The 24,896-nt window shown below is 43.2% G+C and overlaps 2 protein-coding genes across 24 annotated transcripts in view; one reads left to right on the plus strand and one right to left on the minus strand.

Annotated features, from left to right (window-relative positions):
• CUL2 (cullin 2) overlaps positions 1-5,109 on the minus strand; it is a 165,659-nt gene extending 160,550 nt beyond the window's left edge. For 2 of the 6 annotated variants that reach the window (XM_077896602.1, XM_077896605.1), the window contains exon 1: positions 4,744-5,107. The gene's annotated coding sequence lies outside the window, so the exon portion shown is untranslated. Of the gene's footprint in view, positions 1-4,155; positions 4,454-4,743 lie in introns of those variants that run through there. The other 4 variants (XM_077896613.1, XM_077896608.1, XM_077896607.1 and 1 more) reach the window with 4 other exon arrangements.
• A 428-nt stretch (positions 5,110-5,537) lies between these two features.
• Positions 5,538-24,896, plus strand: part of CREM (cAMP responsive element modulator) — a 74,600-nt gene continuing 55,241 nt past the window's right edge. For 16 of the 18 annotated variants that reach the window (XM_077896615.1, XM_077896617.1, XM_077896626.1 and 13 more), the window contains exons 1-2: positions 5,541-5,678; positions 17,552-17,652. In XM_077896615.1, coding sequence (XP_077752741.1) covers positions 17,609-17,652 — 44 coding nt within the window. In that variant the 5' untranslated portion in view covers positions 5,541-5,678; positions 17,552-17,608. Of the gene's footprint in view, positions 5,679-17,551; positions 17,653-24,896 lie in introns of all 18 variants that reach the window. The other 2 variants (XM_077896619.1, XM_077896629.1) reach the window with 1 other exon arrangement.

Consider the following 24,896-nt stretch of genomic DNA (forward strand, 5'->3'; position numbering starts at 1 on the left):
ATCTTAAAAAAATATATTCGAATAACAGAACCAAATTGCTACATTAATTCTATCAAATCCTGCAATTTCCAAGGTTGAACAGTGGTCAGTTAATTTAGCCAAGCTTCTTAGCTTTTCAGGCCTTATTGGTTCTGACAATAGCTACAATGTGATCCTATGTGAAAAGAATAAATCTTGGCAGGCAGCTGAATTTCTTGTGAATAAAAACATGTAGGAAACATTTGAAAGTAGGTTTTCATTATATTTTTATGATTTAAAAAATTACACATGAAAGTTTAAAGACTCCAAACAATCTCCTCATTTTAAAGAATTCAGTGGCCTGTTTGTATAAATAAATATTTTAAATATTCTTCTGAGTTCATAGCCATTAGATTTGGAGGTTTAAGTTTATAAAATTAAAAAAAAAAAAAAAAGGACATATACCCACATGCAAAAGGTATTTCTCATGTTGGAAGCTAGGACTATTAACTTTCTAGTAGAATGAAATATTTCTTCCCAAACAGCAAATTGGAGACATCATAAATCAAGCATATGTTACAATGACTTGTTTTACTTTTCTGAAATATTTAAATCGGGAAAACTACAGTTGTTAAAATCCCAAATCCTAAATCTTGAATAGAAAGGACCTGTGTAAACTACTTTCAAGTGAATCCATTTTCTCTCATCTACGGTAAACTGGTAAAGTAGTAGTCATTTAAACAATGCAAAATTCTGAGAACTTGTGGTGTAATAGATGTAGTACAGGATTAAAAGTCACAAAGCCTCGATCCTAGTCCTGATATTACTACTTATTAGCCAAAGCAAGTTTTCTACCTACTTAGTCTCCACTAAAAAAAAAAAAATCTCATTTATCTTTTTGAGAGAGACGCAGAGAAAATGCACAGAGATGGGTGTCCACCAAGTGCAGGGGAGAGAGGGATAGAGGGAGAGGGAGAGAGAATCCTCAAGCTGACTCCTCAATGCAAATGGAGCCTGATGTGGGGCTCGATCTCACCACCCTGAGATCATGACCTGAGCCAAAATCAAGAGTCAGATGCTTAACCAACTGGGCCACCCAGGCATCCCTCCACTTTCTAATTTATAAAACAAAGTGGGTCAATTTAGGTTTTTAAGACTCTTTCTAGAGCTTTGATTCTGCACAAGTCAATGAAGGAACTTGCCCAAGTCATTCAAAATATTAATTACAGCTAATATCTATTCAGTGCTTACTTTGGGCTAAGTGGGAGTAAAGAAGATAGTATGTAAGCTGGATCTGATAGGATGGAGAAGATTTTAATTGGCAGATACAGAGAACTGGTGAGAAAACGGGCAATTAAGGCAAAAAAGATCGGAAAATGTAAGGTAATTATATATAATAGTAAGTAGTAAGTTTTGGCTGAAGTGCTGCCAAGTAATAATCTTGCAACTCACTGGAGATCTTAAAAGAGGTAGATTTATAGGCCCTTTCTTTGAGGATTCTGACTCAGTAAGTCAACAGGTAGGGCCGATGGCCTGGGTACATCTTTTCAAGCTCTTCATGTGACTCTGATGTGCAGGATGCTTTGAGAACCAGTGTGATACAAAACACAAGAGACTAACATGGAATAGGGCTGTAAACTTAAGTTGGGCCCACATCATGAAAGGTTTTATGCAAAACTAGGATATTTGGACTTAGCCAATTAGATCTAAGTTTTTGCGTTAACTAAAATTTTGTTTTTAGAATATGTAGTATGTACGTGTAGTAGATTCTTCAAGAGGCCACCAAAGGGAATTCAATCTCCTTTCCACCTTTGACCCCATAAGTCCCACTCCCTCAATCATTCAAGATTTTTTTTTTCATTCAGGACTTTTATTTTTTTTTTTTTTAATTTTTTTATTTATTTATGATAGTCACAGAGAGAGAAAGAGAGAGGCAGAGACACAGGCAGAGGGAGAAGCAGGCTCCATGCACCGGGAGCCCGATGTGGGATTCGATCCCGGGCCTCCAGGATCGCGCCCTGGGCCAAAGGCAGGCACCAAACCGCTGCGCCACCCAGGGATCCCCATTCAGGACTTTTAATAAGAGAAATCACATCACAAGAGCCATGTATTGGGAAAACGAACCAAATAGAAATACTTAGGATGACCTATAATGGAGGCAAGTTTCTTTCTTTTCAACAGAAGTGAGAATGGTAACTAAGGAGGACAATGTAGAAGACGATCAAGGGCAGAAAACTCAGAACTATCCACATTAGGGAAGCAAAGATGAGTGAAACCAGGAGAGTCAAATGTCATGGAAACTCAGAGAGGAGACACTAAGGTAGGAAAAGAGGTCAAGCAGCTTGAAGAGTGAAAAAAAAAAGTTTCAGATTCTGTAATCAGAAAGAGGTCTTGGGGGGGGGGGGGAAGGGGAAAGAGGGTAAATATCAGACAGCCAGGAAGTTAGAAATGAGTAGTAGGTGGTGAGTAAGTGAATATAGTTAAGTGTCTTCTCTATTCCTGAGTAGTCTGATAGTGAGATGATGGCAAGAGATGGAACAGGCATATGGGGAAAAATGTAATGTGAATGGGCACCCTAGAGCTGGCAACTCTGTAGCTTTTCTGGTAGGAGAAGCAGTCAACACTTTTCAAGTAGAGGCAGATAGGATACATTTGCAGGGATAGGAGATGGAGCCTAGAGGAAGAGAATAAAGGTACAAGACAGCAGATAATTGACTTAGATCTGGTATGGGAAAGAAATGACACCTATTTTATACCTGGATTTAGAAAGCAAAGGAGGGAGGTGTTCCTCCTGACCCATAATGGAAGGGATGATTTAAGATATTTTGAGGTGAAGGGAGAATATATGGGTGTGACCCACAGCCTGTATTTTCTCAGGAAAGTAGATGTTCTAGCTGTCCCTCTTCTACAGAGCAATATTGCCTAAGTGAGGAGCCCAAAAACCTGGACACTGGACCAATATAAAAATATTCCTCCCCACCACCCTGCTCCATTTCAAGTTATTTAAAATTGTAGTTAGTTAACATATATGGTAAAATTGGTTTCAGGTGTAAAATTTAGTGATTTATCACTTATGTATAACAGTGCTCATCACAAGTGTCCTCCTTAATACCCATCACCCATTTTGGCTAGTTTTTTTTTATTGAGCACATACTTTATGGTAGTTACTTTATTTAATCCTTACAACAATGCTAAGAAGTAGGTATATTATTCTTCCCATTTAAAAACTTGTACCTTCCTAATCTGCTCCTTTACCCCTGATTTAAAAATTAAAAATTTAAAGATTTTCTATATCATAGGTAATGAGAAAGTGATAAATCAGTTATTGGCATTTCTAGTCAAACATTTGAAATATTTGCAAGGGATACTTCCTAGAGGCAGGTGATTTTTCTAAGAGCTCAAGCTTATTTTAGAATCCTTCACTATGGATAGGCAGAATAGCTCACTCCCCAGAGATGTCTCCATCCTAATCCCATAACTTGTGAACAGGTTATGTGGCAAAAGGAAATTGTTACAGATAGAATCAAGTTTGCTCATCAGCTAATTTTGATATGGGAAGATTATCCTGGATTATTAGGGTAGGCCCAATATTAAAACAAGGTTTTGGTAAGTAAAAGAGGGAGGTGAGAGACAAAATCATAACGATGGCAGCAAAAGACTCCACCAGCTGTTGCTGGCTTTGAAGATGGAGGAAAAGGAATCAATCAAGGAATGTGGATGGCCTCTAGAAGACGAAAAATGCAAGGAAATGGACTTTTCGCTGGAGCCAACAATCCCTTGATTTTGGCCCAGTGAGATGTGTATTGGACTTGTGGCCGAGGGGACTATGAGATCCTGCTGCTCTGTCATGCCCTTTCTCTTCAGACCCCAGGTACTCTCAAGAAAGGGTTGACATTTACATTTTAGTGTATGTTGATTTACCACTTACATCTTAAGTCCTATATCTAATGGACTCTATGTATATGAAGAATGTATACTTTGTTAAATTTAGCAGCAAACAACCAGGGGGAAAGCAATGTTTTGGGGAAGGTGAATGATCACAATTTCAATCACTTGTGGCTAAAAATCTATTCATCCTGCACTGGTCAACCTTGACCATAATGAATAGTAAGATTTGAGTGTTTGATAACCCCTTTTTATTCCCTTCCCTTCTAGTGACCCCTTTTCCCCTGGGCTAAAATGAGCTGTATTACTTACCTAAAAATATTCTGTGCCAGCCTTAACTACACACACAAAAAAGGACTTGGTTGTTTTTTAAATTCAATTTTGTTAACTTGCTAATGTTCCTTATTAAGAAATCGGTACTCACAAGTGGTCGAGATGGGCATTGTCTATGATAACGCAAGGAGGGGCTTCAGAATTCTTACGTCAAAAGGGGGAAGTGAACTTACAGATTTGGGTTCTATCTGCGCCCTATGCATTACAGCTGGAAGCGGTTCAGGCTGGCCAAAATCTGGGACTGCAGAGTTGAGGATTCTCTCCCACTCTGCAGATTCTAATATTTCACAAAGCTTCCCGTCTCTACCTGCACTACGTTGGCATGTTTTTATTTTTTCTCAGCAACTTATCAGTGGTGTCCTTGACATTGGTTTCCTGCATCTCACACCCCTGAGTACTATAAAGTTGGGCGGTAATCACTGTCTGAATTCGTGTTTTCTGAATGTAAAGCGGCTTGTCTTTAGGCTACGGAGGCTCCCTTTGGGAGGGCTTGCTCAGCCTTGCAGTTGAGGAAGTTCTGAGTATGCAGAAAGGGTTCCCGAGAGAGGGTCGGAACGCTCCCCTTACCGGAGGGCCCTCGCCTTCCACTGGATGGGAAGCAAACTCCGACTTCAGAGGCACGGGGTTTGGCCTGCCACCCAGAGCCTTCCTTCCCGGCGTCGCATCTCCCAGCGGGCCCACCGCTGATTCTGCACACCCCGACGCAGTCACCGGGGAGGCGGAGCAGGCTGGGACCAGGACAGCCAGCTCCCCGAAGTCACGTCCACAGGGCCCCGGGACGGCGGACGCTCCCCGGGTCCGCTCGGGCACGTCAGCTTCGGCGGGGGCAGGGGGCGCGCAGCCGGCAGCCTCGAGAACCAGCAGCTCCGACGCGGACGCGCCAACCACTGCCGTTAACTTTGCCGCCAGCGGGACTTCCGGCGCGAGGCGGGGCGGCTGGCGGCTTCCGGCTTCCAGGACCCCGTCCTCCTCCCGCCGCAGCCCGCCCCTCCTCCCGGCCCCGGTCCCGGACCCCCTCGCCACCCCGAGGCCCCGCCCCCTGCCCGGTCCCCCTCGCCACCCCGAGGCCCCGCCCCCTGCCCGGTCCCCCTCGCCACCCCGAGGCCCCGCCTCCCGACCACTCAGGCCCCGCCCCCTGGCCCCTCCTTTCCCTCCTCCCCTCCCCCCGTTCCATCTAATTGTTGGATTGTCGGCGCTGCACTCCCGCTGGCGGCCGGCAGGGGGCAGGGTTCGAGCCTGGATTTTCTTCCGCCGGGCGTCCCCGGGGAGGCGGTCGCCGAGAGGGGGAGGGGGGAGGGGAGGGCGGGACGCGAGGACGCGGTTCGGTCGGCTGCTGCGCTACTTTTGGCCCCGGGTCGGCGGGGAGGCTGTGGCTGCCGCATCAGAGCTGACGTGGGGGCGACGCGGGGCCCCGGGGGCGCCGGGCTGCCGGGCTCGCCGTCCCCACCTCCTCCCGCCCGTAAGCAGTGACGACGGCCGCTACGTAAATCCCATCGCGGCGGGTAAGTGGCGCGCCAGGCGGGACCCGGCACCGCGGAGCCGCCGACGGCGCAGGAGGCGGGGGCCGGGAGCGAGGCGGGGGCCGGGAGCGAGGCGGGGGCCGGGGCGGGGCGAGCGGCAGTCGGGGGCGCGGAGAGGGCGGCGGCGGGGAGGGCAGGGGCAGCCCGAGACCGCGGCCTCCGGACGGCGGCCCGGCCGCTGAGTCCCCCGCCCCGCCCCGCCGCGTCCCCCGCCGCGTCCCCCGCCGCGTCCCCCGCCGCGTCCCCCGCCCCGTCGCCCTCCGCGTCCCCGCCCGGTCTCCCGCCCGGGGTCCCCCCCGCCTCCCCATCCGCGCGCACCGCTTTCTGAGGCCCCCGCTGTCCCTCCGGGCGGCGCTCGCCCGTCCCCCCGCACTCCTACCGGGCCCGAGGCGGACAGTGTTTGGGGAAAGCCACCCGACCCGGAGGAGAGCGGACCCGGGCACCGAGGACGTCGGTCTCTACCGCCGGCGGCCCGCAGTGCCTGTGTCGGTTCTGCGCGCTCGGGTCCCGTGGGACAGCCTCCGTCCAGTCCCCCGTTCCTGCCCCAAAACCCTGCTTGGGGCCCGCATGCGGGCACCTTTAGTCTCCGGACACTGTGGGTGCGGGCTTGTCAGAGCTGCGGGGAGGGAGCAGGTCCGGGACGGCCGGGGGGCCGCGCTCCTGGGTCCCGCTGCCCCTAGACCCGGGCCTGCTGCCTGGGGGGGTGGGGGGGTCACATGGTCAGCACAGCCCTGGGTCCCGCTGCCCCTAGACCCGAGCCTGCTGCCTGGAGGGGGGGGGGGCACATGGTCAGCACAGCCTGGGTCCCGCTGCCCCTAGACCCGAGCCTGCTGCCTGGGGGGGGGGCACATGGTCAGCACAGCCCAGGGTCCTGCTGCCCCTAGACCCGAGCCTGCTGCCTGGTGGGGGGGGGGGGGGGCACATGGTCAGCACAGCCCTGGGTCCCGCTGCCCCTAGACCCGAGCCTGCTGCCTGGGGGGGGGGGGGGCACATGGTCAGCACAGCCCAGGGTCCCGCTGCCCCTAGACCCGAGCCTGCTGCCTGGGGGGGGGGGGGGCACATGGTCAGCACAGCCTGGGTCCCGCTGCCCCTAGACCCGAGCCTGCTGCCTGGGGGGGGGGCACATGGTCAGCACAGCCCAGGGTCCTGCTGCCCCTAGACCCGAGCCTGCTGCCTGGTGGGGGGGGGGGGCACATGGTCAGCACAGCCCTGGGTCCCGCTGCCCCTAGACCCGGGCCTGCTGCCTGGGGGGGGGGGGCACATGGTCAGCACAGCCTGGGTCCCGCTGCCCCTAGACCCGAGCCTGCTGCCTGGGGGGGGGGGGGGGCACATGGTCAGCACAGCCTGGGTCCCGCTGCCCCTAGACCCGAGCCTGCTGCCTGGGGGGGGGGGGGGGCACATGGTCAGCACAGCCCAGGGTCCCGCTGCCCCTAGACCCGAGCCTGCTGCCTGGGGGGGGGGGGGGCACATGGTCAGCACAGCCCAGGGTCCTGCTGCCCCTAGACCCGAGCCTGCTGCCTGGTGGGGGGGGGGGGCACATGGTCAGCACAGCCCTGGGTCCCGCTGCCCCTAGACCCGAGCCTGCTGCCTGGGGGGGGGGGGGGCACATGGTCAGCACAGCCTGGGTCCCGCTGCCCCTAGACCCGAGCCTGCTGCCTGGGGGGGGGGGGGCACATGGTCAGCACAGCCCAGGGTCCTGCTGCCCCTAGACCCGAGCCTGCTGCCTGGGGGGGGGGGGGCACATGGTCAGCACAGCCCAGGGTCCTGCTGCCCCTAGACCCGAGCCTGCTGCCTGGTGGGGGGGGGGGGCACATGGTCAGCACAGCCCTGGGTCCCGCTGCCCCTAGACCCGAGCCTGCTGCCTGGGGGGGGGGGGGGCACATGGTCAGCACAGCCTGGGTCCCGCTGCCCCTAGACCCGAGCCTGCTGCCTGGGGGGGGGGGGGCACATGGTCAGCACAGCCCAGGGTCCCGCTGCCCCTAGACCCGAGCCTGCTGCCTGGGGGGGGGGGGGCACATGGTCAGCACAGCCCAGGGTCCTGCTGCCCCTAGACCCGAGCCTGCTGCCTGGTGGGGGGGGGGGGGCACATGGTCAGCACAGCCCTGGGTCCCGCTGCCCCTAGACCCGAGCCTGCTGCCTGGGGGGGGGGGGGGCACATGGTCAGCACAGCCTGGGTCCCGCTGCCCCTAGACCCGAGCCTGCTGCCTGGGGGGGGGGGGGCACATGGTCAGCACAGCCCGGGTCCTGCTGCCCCTAGACCCGAGCCTGCTGCCTGGTGGGGGGGGGGGGGCACATGGTCAGCACAGCCTGGGTCCCGCTGCCCCTAGACCCGAGCCTGCTGCCTGGTGGGGGGGGGGGGCACATGGTCAGCACAGCCCAGGGTCCTGCTGCCCCTAGACCCGGGCCTGCTGCCTGGGGGGGGGGGGGGCACATGGTCAGCACAGCCTGGGTCCCGCTGCCCCTAGACCCGAGCCTGCTGCCTGGGGGGGGGGCACATGGTCAGCACAGCCCAGGGTCCTGCTGCCCCTAGACCCGGGCCTGCTGCCTGGGTGGGGGGCACATGGTCAGCACAGCCCGGGTCCTGCTGCCCCTAGACCCGAGCCTGCTGCCTGGTGGGGGGGGGGGGGGGGCACATGGTCAGCACAGCCTGGGTCCCGCTGCCCCTAGACCCGAGCCTGCTGCCTGGTGGGGGGGGGGGGGCACATGGTCAGCACAGCCTGGGTCCCGCTGCCCCTAGACCCGAGCCTGCTGCCTGGGGGGGGGGGGGGGGCACATGGTCAGCACAGCCTGGGTCCCGCTGCCCCTAGACCGGAGCCCTGACTGTAAGGTCACCGAGACACCTGCACTGCTCAGGTGGGCAGCAGTCAGCTCACCGTCAGTTTCAGCAGCTCTGACTAAAACTGAGAGAGCCTCTCTTAACAGTACCTCTTATCTACTTCACTTCTTAAAATTTCTTCCTTCCAAGCCTGATTTGGCGGGCCGATGAGAATGCAGCCACTTCCTATTAAATAATATACACCTAGATGCCTGGCCATAGAGGTCTGGGATGAAAATTGTACCATACTGTATGCAAGACTCATATTCTCTCTTGATTTTTCCCTTTGGGTACCACATTTTTCTCCTAGTCTTGATCCTGTTTTTGAGTAACAAGCTACTTTGCCCTCATAGTTTTTAAATCTTTGAGTTTTTTTCTTCCAAGGAAGTTAAATTGCAAACAGTATTTTGGCCAATAAAAGCTAAGTATTAAAAAAAATGTTTAAAGAACTGCTTCCTGATCCAGATACAACTTTAGAAAGATATTTAAATGGGTTTGATCCTGAATGAGTGAACACTTAAAGCATTGTCACATTAAGTGTTGGTAATGGCGCAAACATGTTTGGTGTGAATCTCTAAGTAGATCAGGGTAAGCAGGCACTTTCCCAGTGACTCTCTGGTCAACCTGGAATCACTCTGGTGAGTGTGAAGTTGTGATTACACTGATGTTTTGTTTACATATCTTATAAGACTATATGAATAAATTTTTGTTGAATGTATAAACATGGAGGAGCTCTTCAGTCTTTGTGTTTGCTTTGTTGGAAGGCTAATGAAATTTGCTTCTACTGATGAATTCAAGAAACTCCAGACTCTATAGATCACTTCAGTTTTCTTTTTTTTTTTTAAGATTTTATTTTTTCATTCATGAGAGACACACAGAGAGAGAGAGAGAGAGAGAGAGAGAGAGGCAGAGACACACAGAGGGAGAAGCAGGCTCCATGCAGGGAGCCTGATGTGGGACTTGATCCCAGGACTCCAGGATCATGCCCTGGGCGGAAGGCAGGCGCTAAACCACTGAGCCACCCAGGGATCCTGATCACTTCAGTTTTCTTTTTTTTTTTTTTTTTTTTTAAAGATTTTATTTATTTATTCATGATAGTCACAGAGAGAGAGAGAGAGGCAGAGACACAGGCAGAGGGAGAAGCAGGCTCCATGCAGGGAGCCCGATGTGGGATTCGATCCGGGTCTCCAGGATCGCGCCCTGGGCCAAAGGCAGACGCCAAACCGCTGCGCCACCCAGGGATCCCTCACTTCAGTTTTCTACTGAGGAAAGTCATTGCATGATTAAAATATGAAATCTCTCTTAGGATTAAGGCACTTATATGAAAAGTAGGGAAGAGTTTCAGGTTAACACACATAAGGAATCCTGACTGAAACTTGACCAGTACAATACATGTATTTCTGATCTTTTTTCCCTAATTTGATATTCTCTGCAAGTTAATATTGGACCAGAAAATTGAGCCAGGTTTATTGTTGATGTAGTAGTCCATTGGAAAGCACTCAAATGTCCTGTTCCATTTAGATAGACTTTTAAAAGTAAAGCTGAACAATGCAAACACTTCACAGCTGAACCACTGACATTTTGACATGCGGTCAACATTGGTCATTAAGGAAATAAGCCTGAAATGTCTTCGAATGTCTTTACTGAACTAATGCATTCCATATATAAAAGTCAACTTTGAGAATTATCATACATTAATGCAATTTCAATGTTATCCATACAAATTATAAAAATAAAAATTTCAGGGAAAATGTTTCTTATCCATTGCACATAAGTAGAAATAAATTATTTAAATCATTTCGTTAATTTCCTTTTAAAGAATACTTAGGGCATTTAAAATCTTTTACCATGAGAACAGTATAATAAAGATCACAATTTGTCAGAGTAAATCCTTTCACTCATGAGCTTTCCTTTTCTGATGCTTTAGAATATACAGTAGAGAATAAGGGAGAATGGAAAGGAAAACTTAAGGATGATACTAGTGAGATTGTATCTTAATACTAATAAAGACAACTTGAGTCTTACTGGTATAATTCCATTACAGCAAAGTTTAAAAATACAGTATCTATGTTTTTTGAACATCTTTTGATTGGCCTTCCCAGGAGTGTCAGAGGAAACTGTTGAGGAAAACATAAGCTAGGAAGTTAAGTGGGAATTTTGCTTGGAAGAGAGGATACTTGCCTCCTAGAAAACCTTACTCGCAGCTCTTTTGTGAGGCTCTTTTGAAGTATCTCAATTCTCCCAAAGTGGGAAGCATCTTCAGGTGTATTTTCCAAACAGTGATACAGCCAGGTCCATTACATATCAAAATCATGTGAAATTCTAACAACGGAGCTGTGTGATTCTGATAATTTGAGAATTTCCCCCAAAACCAGTGTTTGCTTGCTTGCTTGCTTGCTTGCTTGCTTTCTCTTTCTTCTTTCTTTCTTTTTCTTTTTTCCTTCCTTCTTCTTTCTTTCTTTCTTTCTCTTTCTTTCTTTCTTTCTCTCTCTTTTCTTTTCTTTTCTTATCTTTTCTTTTCTTTTCTCTTCTTTTTTCTTTTCTTCTTTTCTTTTTCTTCATGAGACACACAGAGAGAGAGGAGCAGGCTCCGTGCAGGGGACTCCAGGATCACACCCTGGGCAGAAGGCAGACGCTCAACCGCTGAGCTACCCAGGTGTCCCACAAAACCAGTATTTTCAAAGTTATCTTCTTGAAGCTTTTTTTTTTTTTTGTAAACACAGCAGACTTAAAATTAGACCCTAACTACAGTTTTGTTTATAATTTCAAATAGCCTCAATTTTTTTCATTGGTAGCACAAAAGTGATGTTTTTTTTTTTTTGTTAAGTAATGTTTTAAAGTGGAATTTATATTCTAGCATTGATATGATAAAAGCTAGTTCAGGTATTGGGGAAACAATCATGCATAAAGACCCATGATACTATATATGGACAGTTGAGATGCTTTCACTTTTTAAAAAATTGATGGAAGTGTTAAAATTAACCTATTGAAGCATGTTTCTGGACTTAGAAAGGTAGCAGTTTTATTAATATACACAAAATAGGACCAATCTAGCTAAGTATAATAATGTTGAAATTCATTTCTCCGAACTTTAGCTAATAAAAGTGTCTTATCTACTCTTTCCCAGATTTACTAGTTAGTAGTCACTTATTGTACTTTGTGTAGATGTGTTTTGAAATGTATAAAATGCAGTAATGAAATAACGATACTGAACAAGAAAACCCTGCAATGACTTCAGTCGAGCAAATAATTCCTACAGAAGATTATAAATTTTGTTTCCTTCCATGAAGTGGTGGTGGTGGTGGAGAGGATAGTATTTGGAGAGGTGGAGATAGACCATGATTATTTGAATCTTATTTTTCATTTCCTTCTTACCAGCCAGTTTTGCTATTCATTGACTGTGAAATAGCCAAAAACAGAAGCCAGGTGGGGAATGAATTGAGAAAGAGATGCTGAAATAATTAATCCTTTGGTCTTTTTATAAAGACTTAAGATTTCTTAAATAATAGGTGTCTGAAGCAATTGAATTAGAGTAGCCTTGAATCTGTATTAGAAAGCCACGTGATTTTCTGTATGATTCGTGTTTAAAATATTAAAGACATTATTTACACATGTTTCAATTATTTATAAGTACTACTCCTGGCTACTTCTGTTTTTACATAGAAGTGTGAAGAATGTTATTTGAAAGTTATTCTGAGACGCCTGGGTGGCTCAGCAGTTGAATGTTTGCCTTTGGCCCAGGGCACAATCCTGGAGTTCCGGGATCGAGTCCCACATGGAGCTCCCTGCGTGGAGCCTGCTTCTCCCTCTGCCTATGTCTCTGCCTCTCTCTTTGTCTCTCATGAATAAATAAATTAAATCTAAAAAAAAAAAATCACTATGATTTGTTATTCAACATATCTATCATCTTTAAAAAATTTTTTAAAAAATGTTATTCTAACTTTGTTTCACAATGATTACAAAACTTTAAATGTGGTATAATTTCCTGTCACTGCTATCCCACATTGTTTCTCCTTGTACTCTCATCTCCTTCGCCTAAGATTCATGATAAGCATAGGCTCATCCCTACCAACTTCAGGTATTTGGCTCTTTGAAAATACTTCTCTTTTCTAGCCAGCCCTATCTTCTCTCTACCTTTTGATTGATGTGATTGAAAAGAACAGCTTTATATGCACTTCATATTCTTCTTCCCTTATCTTTCAAGCTTTACTTGCTATTTAAATCAGGATTAACCTATGAAGATCTCCTACTTTCCCAATGAACTACAACTTTGCTTCATCCTGGAACCAGAGAAATGGATACATTTTTCTGTGGTCTCTTTCTCTTCCTGCTTCCAAGAGGGGTGTATCGCCTTTTATTCTATGTTCTTTTCTTTTTGTTTTTACTGTACTAATTGCAGTGTGGGGTATTTTTGTGTTTTTTGTTTTGTTTTGTTTTTTCTCCCCTTCCTACAAAAATGATCTCAACGCATAATTTACAATTTCCATTTTTGGGTTCTTAAAAGCAGAGGAAGAACTTAGGTTGTTTTGCAATTGTCTTTATAAAGGACTCCACATATTTGTCATATTTCTCCAACATTTTATAGTTTTTTCCAACTAATATCTAGTTCAAAAGCAGTTTTTAAAAAGCAGTCTGCTGTTATTGTCTTTCCAAAGCATTCAACTTAATTTTCCTAGAAGTAACTCTATCTTTTAAATCTATTTAATGATTTAACATGCTAGTTAACAGAATTCCAAAATTACAACAGTAAGCATAGTTGGCATAATCAAGTTTGGTGATAAATATGATTAACTCTTGCTAATCATCCACTATAGCTGTTAGCAACAGAAGTGCTTGGAAACACTAGAGAATGGTCTTGTAGGCATTAGTTATTCTGTGGGTTTTATAGAAAAATGAGGAGAAAGTTGTTTCCATAAGCTTTTATGTCCTAGTAAAGTTGCCCAAGAAATTTTCTTACAATAATACCTGATTTTTCCAGAAAGTTAAATTGTAGTAGTAATGTAATTAACCACAGCATGGTAGGTGTTCACATTTTGTAAGTGTAAATATAATGATATTTTTCTTTAATCAGCATATTTTAAATACCTGTAATAGAGCTCTATATCAAGGGATATTTGGTAGCAATGAAATTAATTGACTCTGTGTGCCAGAGGGTGATTGGAGCAACACATAGACGAAGAGTAAGGTGAATACCAGATACTGTTTTGGTAATCAAACCTAACATATGATAGGAAATTTTTACCAGTATGATAAATGGCTTTTCTCCAGATTTAGCACAGAAATTCACATATAGGCAAAAGAATTTTGAACTCATTTTTCTCTTGTAGTGTAAGCTCTTATTTGCCTCTAATAAACTAATCTAAGATACACCTTTCCACTCTAAAAGAGAAAGTTTCCTTAGCAGATAGGACTTAAAAAAATAGTTTTATAGAAAACTTGTAGTGTACAGAACATTACATCAGTATACTTTGTGATTTTAGGCTTAAAAATTATAAGTTGAGACTGTATCATGAGATATGATGAATTCAAGGGGTATGTTTTAGGCTAAATAGAATATATATTATAATAAGCTCAGTATGAGAACATTTGACATTTAACCATTTGACCTTTGACATTTAATATTAGGACATTTGAGCTCTTAACCATTCAGGTGTTTGTGTATGTGGGAGTAGGGGATCCTTTTTTTTTTTTTTTTTTTAAGATTTCATTTAGTCAGGATCCCTGGGTGGCTCAGCGATTTAGCGCCTGCCTTCGGACCAGGGCGTGATCCTGGAGGCCCGGGATCGAGTCCCACATCAGGCTCCCTGCGTGGAGCCTGCTTCTCCCTCTGCCTGTGTCTCTGCCTCTCTCTCTCTCTCTGTGTGTCTCTCATGAATAAATAAATCTTAAAAAAAAAAGATTTTTTTAAATCATGAGAGACAGAGAGGGAGGTAGAGACGTAGGCAGAGGGAGAAGCAGGCTCTCCCTGGGGAGTCCAATGCAGGACTCTATCCTAGGACCCTGGGATCATGCCCTGAGCCAAAGGTAGATGCTCAACCACTGAGCCATCCAGGTGCCCTAGAGTGTGAGATCCTAAGTCAATCCTTGTTTATCAAAGAGTAGTATGTTCTAGGACATTAAAACCAGATTTGGGGTGAGATCAATAGTATAAAAAGCAGCTGAATTTTTCAAAATATTCACAGTTCATACTTTAGTAAAATGGGATCTCCTGCTTTTCAAATCAATACGGGGTAATTTTGAACCTGGAAAATTAATATAATGGAAAGGATGATGTACCTTAATTTGCATGCTTCTATAACTAAGTTTTATTAAGCCTCTACCAGGTACCTCAACTTGTAATGCTCAACTATGGCTATTGGAAGATTTTGAGTAAGGAAATAAATAGCATCTTTGGATTTGCATTTTTTTTTTAAAAAAAAGATTTTATTTATTTATTCATGAGAAACAGAAAGAGAGAGAGGGGGAAGTAGGCTCCCTGTGGGAATCCCAATGCAGGAAGGACTCTATCCCAGGACCCTCAGATCACGACCTGACCCGAAGGTAGAAGCTCAACCACTGCCATCCAGGTGCTCCTGGGTTTGCATTTTGAATAGTGTTGTTATCTAGTGGAGTTAAGAGGGGTTGAGAGGTTTGAGTGAGGTGAAGGTATTACAGGGAGAGACGAATTTCTTTATAGGGAGGCAGTTATTGCTTTAATCATGTCAATCATTTCAGAACTAAAGCAGTGGCAGTGATGATGGGGAAAATGAAGTCAAGAAATGGGAGATGCTATTATTAAGGCTGAGTAAGGTAGTGGTCCTTGCTTATATTCGAAAGAGTTGGACATTTTGTGTTTATTGTTACATTTTCTCCTCACAAAACAATCTTCATTTGACAGGAAAGAATGCTTGGAAAAATTTACAGTTGTCAGGATCATATAGCCAATAAGTGATAGAACTCAGTAATGCCCAGATCAGCTCAGTAATGCCCAGTGCCAGTGTTTTTTATGCCACACACTATTGCTATCACTAGACCACGTTGCTCCTCAGGAATTGAGTAATGAAGGGAGAGGAGGACTCCCAGATGGAGTGGCTGAGTCAGTGTTGATGTCACTCACTGAGATGAGAGTACAGCAAGAGGAGAGATGCAAAGTGAGGGCATTGAGGTTATATTTGAACATTTGGGGCTTGAGGATCTGTGAGCAAATCACTAAGAGATATCTAATAGGCAGATGCATATGGGCTGGAGCTCAAGAGTGAGAAGTCCAGGCTGTAGATGAGATATGAGACTGACCAAATGAGGATGAGCTAGGGAGCCTGTGTAGGAGGTAGATTTGGGGGATGCGAAACCTGGAAATACCAGTCTTTCAGGAGCAAGCGGAGAAGACTGAGGACGAAGGACTGGATAATTTGGAAGAAAAGCATGAACACAGTGTTCCAAAGAGTTTAATCAGGAAAAATTTGGGGAGAATAGGAAATGCTGTAGGGATATAAGGAAGATAGATTTGGCAAGCAAGCAATCAACCTGTGATGACTTAGAGAATAGTTGGGATGAAATTATTCTTTGATGAGCCTGAATCAGAATCAGTTTTATCTGATGGTCATTATTCTGGTGTGAGACTAGTTATTTTCTCTTCTGACATCTTGTGGCTGTGGTGGCTGAAAGCTGCTACTTTCTTCAATGCTGATTGCCTCTGGCTGTTCCTGGACTTTAGTGAATACCTTTTGCTACTTTTTGAATCCTGGACCATAAGAATGTATTACTCATTCAAAAATTAAAGAAAATTCCAAGAGAAATATAGAAATGAGCATTTACGCCTCTTTTTATGTGGTGTCATAATCATTATTATTCAAATAATATTATGAATATTTTTTGTTTAAATGTCTGTCTCCCTCATGAAATTGTAATCTCCTGAAGAATGGGGACATTTATCTGCCTCTGTGCCTAGCACAAAGAAAGGCCTGACATATCATGGGTGCCAGTCACTGTTTAATAAATAAATGGTCTCTGCCTTGTAGGCTATACAATTTTTATGGAAGATAAGATTCCCAATGTAAAACACCAGTGGAATATAACAGAGTAAGTTTAATCCAAAGGAATGGCACCATCCTTGCTTTTTGTTTATGTTGTAAGTAACCTGGTTCAAATGTCCTACCATCTCTTGTCCATCTGCTGAAAGATGGGGGACAGTTGGTAGCTATAACCATTGTCCTTGTGCCCATGGGCAAACCTCCTGGCTCAGTTTTACAATGACTAGGATGGTATGATACTATTTTAGAGGGGGCCACTTAGGAAAGAGCCCTGAAAACAGCATGTCTGTGGCTAAGCACCACCATTGCTGGCCAAGATGCCTAGAAGATACTCAGGGCTGTGCATATTCGTTCTTTCCACTTCTACAGTAAATTAAGGACTCTTAGTTCTTTGGTCTTTCTCTTTGCCAGTTTTACTTCATTCAGAGTGTCAACTGTATATTTAGATATTAGTAAAAAAAAAATGGGGTTTAGTTTCTAGAGTGTATAAAATAGCTTTTTAAGTGGACTACAGGCTATTGGAGAAGATTTTAAAATAAGTATTAATATTTTGTTTGGAGTTAAAATTCTTTGACAAAAGCCAGTTTTGAACGTAAGGTAAATAAAAAATGGTTGGCAAGTTTGTTGCAGTGGAATGAAATTTAAGAAAATGATAAAAAGATGAAAATGATAAATTCACTCAGTTTATTAAGTGATTATTATTTTAAAATAGAGCTGATATCTTGAGCTTTATGTAGTGTATATTATTCAGATAGCTCTGCTCTATATTCAGTAGGAAATAACCTGATATATAGCACATGATTTACATTTTTTGAATTTTTTTCCCCAGAAGATAAGAAAATCGCAAAGAAGTAAGATTGAAAAAATACAGTTTTCAGCTTTCTAGTTTGTTTTTTCAGTTTTACAGAAATTAGGATATTCTGGGGGGTATTCTTCTGGTGTAGTTTTGAGAGATTTTCTTTTTTTTTTAAAGATTTTATTTTTTTAAATAAAATTTGTGATCTCCCAATTCAATTATAATTTTACTGCAGGATAAATAAAGAAGAAAACGGTGAAGGAACAAAGCATTGATTACAGATGTCTTAATAATGAGCAAATGTAGCAGGAAAAAATATATTAAGACAAATCTAAGGTAGGTGGATATATATTTTTCTGTTCTTTTGAAAGTTCTGCTTAGAGAGTTAAAAGTTAAAATAATGGATAATTGAATGATGTATACATGTAGACATGCATCCATGAATGTATATATGTGTGTGTGTATGTATATAATGCTAATAAAATGTACCCAAAGTGTGCAGCCATTCAGTTAAAGTGTTCATTGTCTACCTATACCCTGTTAGGCAGTGGCGGGGGGGAGGGGAGTGGACATTGACATTCAGCTGGTGTCACATACTGGCCTTTTCATTTAGAAAGGAGACCATACATAAGGGTGTGAACAGAGTTTTAGTTTTCTTCCTTCTTTGCCTTTAAGCTGTACTTGTACCTAACATAAAACAGAACAGAGTCCCTACCAATTTTTTACAAAAATCCAGATAGAATTTTTCAAGTTTTCTTTCAACTGCTTTCAGAGACATTCTGGTTTATCAGTTGGATCTAGCTTTTTTTATTTATTCATGAGAGACACGGAGAGAGAGAGGCAGAGATATAGGCAGAGAGAGAAGCAGACTCCATGCAGGGAGCCCAATGTGGGACTTGATCCTGGGACTCCAGGATCATGCCCTGAGACAAAGGCAGATGCTCAACTGCTGAGCCACCCAGCCGTCCCATGGATCTAGCTTTAAAAAGAAAATAAATTTCTCTGACATTCTTTTTACAAATAAAGAATAGAAACAATTAATAATACTTTTTCCTTTTGTAGCTGAATTCTATTTTTAAAATTTTACAAGGGCAAATATCATTGCTTTGAGTGTAGTTTGTCTTTGCAAATGGGAGACAGCTAAAATTTTAGAAGTTTGGTAGTTAGAACACCTTAATTATAACTAAGAAACTGCCTTTGTCTTATTTTTCATTTAGATAGATTTGCTCTGTATTTCCCTTTTTCTTTTTCTCTTGTCTTTTAAGAACACTTTCCTAGATACCAGTGATAGCATTCCTTTAAAATGTTTTTCCTCTTCCCATTTTTCTTCTATTTTTATATGTTCTTGACACATAGGGATTCCTATAAGTTTGATCATTAATTGCCTCAGTATTTCTATAATTGTAAATGTAACTTTTATGAATATATTCCTTTGTGTTCATTTCTTGAAGATATGTAATATGTTGTCTACCTATTGTGCTGTGCTGTACAGACAGTACTATATTGTTGTACTTCAGTATTTTGGGGAATTATTGCACTATAATGTAGATGTTCTATTAAAGTTCTAGAAAATAACAGAGTAAGCAAATACAGTTCTACCCCTCTAAAAGTAGTTCAATCTAGAAGTCTTTGAAAATTATGCTAATAGATGGATCCTATTATTTTAAAACATATACCTTAACATTTTATTAAACTGAATCCTAATATATTCAGGACATTTTGGGGGTAACATTCATTTTTCTATCAAAGAAGAAAATGATTTGCTAGAGAATATAAAGATTTCAGAATATTTAACCTTCATAAGAAAAGAATATTGCTACTACTATCAACCATTTTAAATATGCCTATTTTAGCAATCTTTTTTTTAAGTATTTCTTTTAAGATTTTATTCATTTATTCATGAGAGACACAGAGAGGGGCAGAGACATAGGCAGAAGGAGAAACAGACTCCCCCGGAGAGCCCGATGTGGGACTCGATTTCCTGTCCTGGAAATCACGCCCTGAGCCAAAGGCAGATGCTCAACCACTGAGCCACCCAGGCATCCCCATTTTAGCAAACTTTATCTGTTTTTTAGATTGTGGAAGTTAATGTTTGCCAGTATTTTGCTTGCTGTTAGTTTATAGTGCTTAATGGACTTTTTGTTTTAGTTTCTTATTGTTTCATCTTAGGTCTTTGTTTTTAAATATTTTATAACTTATGATTACTAATTGGTCTTTCTAATAAGGATTATTGTTTAAGATTAATATATTGCTCAATTAATTTATAGATTATTAACTTTAGTACAACTGTGTTTAACGTTTGATATAGAAAGTGAGATTTGGGGGAAATATTCTTGGATACATTTCTTTGGTTTTGACTATAAAGTATATAGTGAACAATGAAAGATTATAATAGATTTTTCTCTTACACTTTATAAATGAATTCTGTCTGGACTAGCTGAGGCTAACTTACAGGTGTTAGTCTTATATATATTTCATCTACACTGAGTTCTGGGTCCTCTATCTCCTGCTGAGATACTGTTTGAAAATGCCTACTATGTTGCTTGACCCATGTTGAACATTTAATTCTTAGTTGAATCTTTTCCCCTGAATCCTGCCCTGGCATTAGTTTTTAGTGGGTTTAGGAGACTGTACCAGAGAGCAGTTGGATTTTGATCAGTAGTAGAATAAACAGGCTTGAAAATAATAGGATATATATTTTAAATTGATAGCACTGGCTTTAGTTTTCTGTAGATGATTTTTGCCTTCAAATACATTTATTTCTTATTTTTTTAAAAATATTCTTTAAGTCATCTTTGCACCCAATGTGGGGCTGTATCACAAGCCTGAAATCAGGAATTGCATGCTCTACCCACTGAGCCAGCCAGGCACCCCTCAAATAAATTTATTTTAGTATCAAACTTTTAGTGAATGATATATACTGGGCACTATACTAGGCAGTCTAGGAGAATACAAATTAGAGTCTCTACATCCTAGTGTGAAAGACAAAGCCTATCTGGATGAAGAATGTAACAACAATTGCAGCATGATCAAGAGCACATCTGTATTATAAAATGTTGTCTAAACTGGAAAACTCAGGACATGGGCTGTGGAGTCATAATCACAAGACCTCTTGTTCACAGTCTTCATGCTATCTATTATGTGCCCTGTAGAAAGTCATTTAATCTCTCTAAACTTTATTTTCTTTTTATCATTTTAGTGACATCTGACAGTGGCATAGTCTTCCCAAGTAGTTGATTAGTTGGATTATTTAACAATTATGGTAGATTCTGTACTATGCATTAAGAAGACATGAGTTGCTTACACTAGTGTTAGTGCTTTGTGAATGAATGTATTATATGCTAGACAAGTGCTATAATGGAAGTATTGCATAAAATGCTTTGGGACCTCAGAACAGAATAACTAATTCTGCCCAAGGCTATTAGAATAGGCTTTTGAAAGAAGGTGTCCTTCAGCCAGACCTTATAAAAACTGGTAGGAATTTGCCTGTTGGATACAGAAGGGGTGACGGGCAGTTCAGGATGAGAGAAGAACAGATATAAAAGATTAGAACTGGGAGAGTAGGATGTGTATTTCAAAGAAATGCCTAAAATGGAGGCCAGAATGCAGAATTGGAGAAGAATGGAGTGACTGGAAATGGGGACATAAAAGTAAAATGGGTTCACGTTGTGAAAGAGATTGAATGGCAGTTTGGTTTGGTAATTGAGAATACGGACTCTGGAAAAAGAATAGTTCAGAACCTGCCTATGCCACTCAGATCAGATCAGATCAGATTGGTGGCAAGATGAGGTTCATAACCTCGTTATGCCTCCTTTTCATTATCTCTAAAAGAAGAACTATCCTGATCTTATAAAGTTGTAAAGGATTAAAACCAGTAGGCTTTTACCACATGGTAATCAACAGATGATTGTTGTGGTTATGATTATTGTAAGTAGTTTGAATTTTATCCTATACTTAATAGGAAGCTACTGAAGAGTTTTAAGCAGAGAAGTGTTTTAAGCAGAAATGTATGCTTGCAAAAGAGAACTGTTGATATGGATTGAAATAGAGAGATTGAGCAGTGATTGACAAAGGGACTAACTTGTTCTTTAACAGGTGGAGTCATCATACTTGGTAAGGTCACTGTAGGAAATGAAAGAGAGAAGGTCTCAGAGATGATACCCAGGTTATCACTTGATGGATAGTGAAGCCCCATTTCCTGAGAAACTCAGAGCAGGAATATATTTGTGAAAGAAAAAGAGGAGATTAGTTCTGGACCCGTTGCTTTTGAGGTACCAAAGGGCACCTATTTGGAGATGTTAGATGGACATTTGAATATATGATTTTGGAATTCAAGAGAGACCTCTGGGCTAGAGATCTAGATTTTTTTTTTAAGATTTTATTTATTTATTCATGAGAGAGAGAGAGAGAGAGGCAGAGAGATAGGCAGAGGGAGAAGCAGGCTGTCTGCAGAAGCCTGATGTGGGACTGGATCCCAGACTCCGAGATCACACCCTGAGTCAAAGGCAGATGCTCAACCACTGAGCTACCCAGGCAGTCCTAGAGATCTAGATTTGAGGGTGATAAGCCTGAAGCTGGTGTTCAAAACTAGAGAAATGGATGACAGTACACAAAGGGAGATTTTAGTGAGGTGAGAAGGCTAAACAGAGCCTGGAAGACATGCAATGTGAGGATTGACATAGAGTAAGAAAAGGATTAGCAAAGGGGCTTGTGGAGGAGTTGTCAGAGAATCAGGTGAAAGCAGAAAATGCAATATGATGACATCAAGAATAAAGATGTCAACAGTTTTTAATACTATTGAGGGATTTAATACTTAAATACTATTTAAGTCCAGATAGGATTTAAAATAATGTTAGATTTAGTGACAGAGATTGGTTACCTTTGCTAGAGAAGTTGAGTGAAGCAGAAACCAGTTTAGGGTTGTCCAGGAATAGGTGGGGGAGGTAAAGAAATGGAGATACTGTTGGAAATTCAGTAATGTAGTTTAGCAGGGAGAGAAAGAAGAGAAGTTCAGGACAATAGCCAGAAAAGGACTTATAGTTCAGTGGATTTGTGTGTGTGTTTGAGATTGAAGAGATTTGAAATGGTAAGATTGCTGCCCATTTGAGGTTGAAAACCATGAATTCAGTAGTCTTAATAATACTGTTTTTTAAATTTTATTCAGTATTGTTCATCAGCCTTGGTGAAGGCATAGAGAAGATAGAATAGGCTTATCTGATACTGATATTTACTATGTAGATACAACGGAAAGAGAAGGGACGACAGAATTTAGAATATTGGGAAACCATAATTAAAATGAGAAACCATGGATTCCAAGCTGAATAGGATGGGATATGAAGAAAGTGGAAGCTGATAGAGAAAGTGGTGTGGAGATGTCAGTGTGGTGTGATGGGAATAATCGAGGGTGGGTATAAGTTGGGGGGATAAGATGTAGTCAAGAATGGCATTTCAGAATTAAATATTTCAGAGGTGGAGCAGTTTTGGACACAGACTAGGTCCAGTATATGACCAGCTAAGCAGATGGCTAAAGTGGAGTAGAGAAAGCCTTGGACTGTGATATCAGGGCTGGGCAGGGGTCCTTTCTTTGAGTGTTGAACATAACAGAATAAAGGAGAGGAAAGCTTTTTTTTTTTTTTTTTTAAAGATTTATTTATTTATTTGAGCACACATGCATGAGCAGGGGGATGGATGGGCAGGGAAGAGGGAGGGAGAGAATCTCAAGCAGACTCCCTGCTGAGGGTGGGCCAGTGCAGGGCTCACTCTCACTATCCTGAGATCCTGATGTGAACTGAAATCAAGAGTCAGCTGCTTAACTGACTGAGCCACTCAGGCGCCCTGGAGAGGAAAGCTTCTAAGTCAAGTGCCAAAGTCTTCGGTTTGCATCCTGAATATGAGTAGAAAATGATTATCAGAGATACCTGGGTGGCTCAGCAGTTGAGCATCTGCCTTTGGCTTAGGGCCTCAGAGCCTCAGGGCATAATCCTGGGGTTCTAGGATCCAGTCCTGCCTTGGGCTCTTGTGGGGAGCCTGCTTTTCCCTCTGCCTGTGTCTCTGCCTCTCTCTGTGTCTCTCATGAATAAATGAAATCTTTTAAAAAATGATTATCACGTGAATGAATATAGGATGGTATACCTGATAACTTTGGGCTCAACGGAACAGGGGTTTTTACAAAGACAGAGGAGGAACAGCTGAGAAATAGTAGTGGGGATCAAAGAGGATACCAGGTCGACATTCTGATTCTGATTAGGTATAGGAAGATAAGCTGCTGCCTATTGAGAGGTCAGGTGGTGGTGGGGAAAGAGGTTGTGATGGGAGTTACACATAGCACATTGCAAGGGCTTGGGAGGAGAATAGGAGTAGAAGTAAGCAACTGAATTATGAGGGGAAAGGAAGCACTAGTTATAAGAGGGACAATGAGGTGAGGGCGGAGCCTTCATCTCTGACAGTGACTGGGGAAACAGGAATATGAGGTGTTAATGGATGTGATTCTGGCATAGGTGAAGGGTCATCATGGTTTAGTCATGGTTTACAGGGAGGCCAAATGTGACTTGTAGTCTTTAGAATGGATGGCAGCAGTCGTGAGGAGTAGCAAGTTGGCAGCTTGGTCCAGTGTTGGGATAGGAGGTTATACTAGATAATGCCACATGTGGCTGGGAGGATGAATGGGAATGGCCTCTGACCTTCCATTTCTGCCTTTCTTTACTAGGAGGCTCAGGGCCTAATGGCATCCTGATTTGTCTGCTACTTAGCTCTGTGGATTTTTGTCACTGATCTGGTACTGACTCGCATGTAGACACATGCTTATAGCTTGTTGCTTTGGTGCTTGAGTGAGTAGTGATGCTCTTGATTAAAGGAAGGAATAGAAGGGAACGGGCAGGTATCTGAAAACTGCAGATTGAGATGCTTCATAGGAGGGGAGTGTGCACAAGTACAGAGTTGGGAATCCTCTGCGTGTAGGATTGAAGAAGCTGGAGTATGTGGATTGAAAAAAAGAAAAGGACAAAGGGTTGGACTCTGGGAAGTATCCAGAAAAAACAGGAGCAATTGAGGCGATTGCCCGACATAATGTGTGTTAAAACACTTTCATGAGTGAAATATTTTGAAATGGTTAATAACTTATGAAGCCTTTTATTATACCTCAAAAGGTGAATCCTCATTTAGGGTGACCTTTTTAAGCATTAGAGTTTGTTTTGATGAAAGTCTTTCAGGATTCTATTATGTGTATCCCTTTTTCCTTAAAGTATACTGAGTATAATTAACCTTGAATTGATGACCCAGGGTAGTTATTAAAAATATCATTATTGAATTTTAACTCATACATTTTTCAATTTCTTGAAAGTCACCTTTCAAGTCAAGTCTTTACTTGAAAAGAATGGCTGACTTTACCCTGTATGGACCTAAATTGCCACAGACTTGGAATTCTTGATCTGCTTGTTAGATTCTGTATTGTTCTTCCTCCATCCCTGCCACTGTCAGCTGTCACTTCTTATATCTAATATATTTAGAAGTGAGATAAATGAGTATTGTATTTGAAGTAAAATTGAATGCATTTAAGTATGGACCAAGAGAGATTCTCTTTG

Source organism: Canis aureus, chromosome 5 (genome assembly GCF_053574225.1).
Source record: "Canis aureus isolate CA01 chromosome 5, VMU_Caureus_v.1.0, whole genome shotgun sequence".
Lineage (NCBI taxonomy): Eukaryota > Metazoa > Chordata > Mammalia > Carnivora > Canidae > Canis > Canis aureus.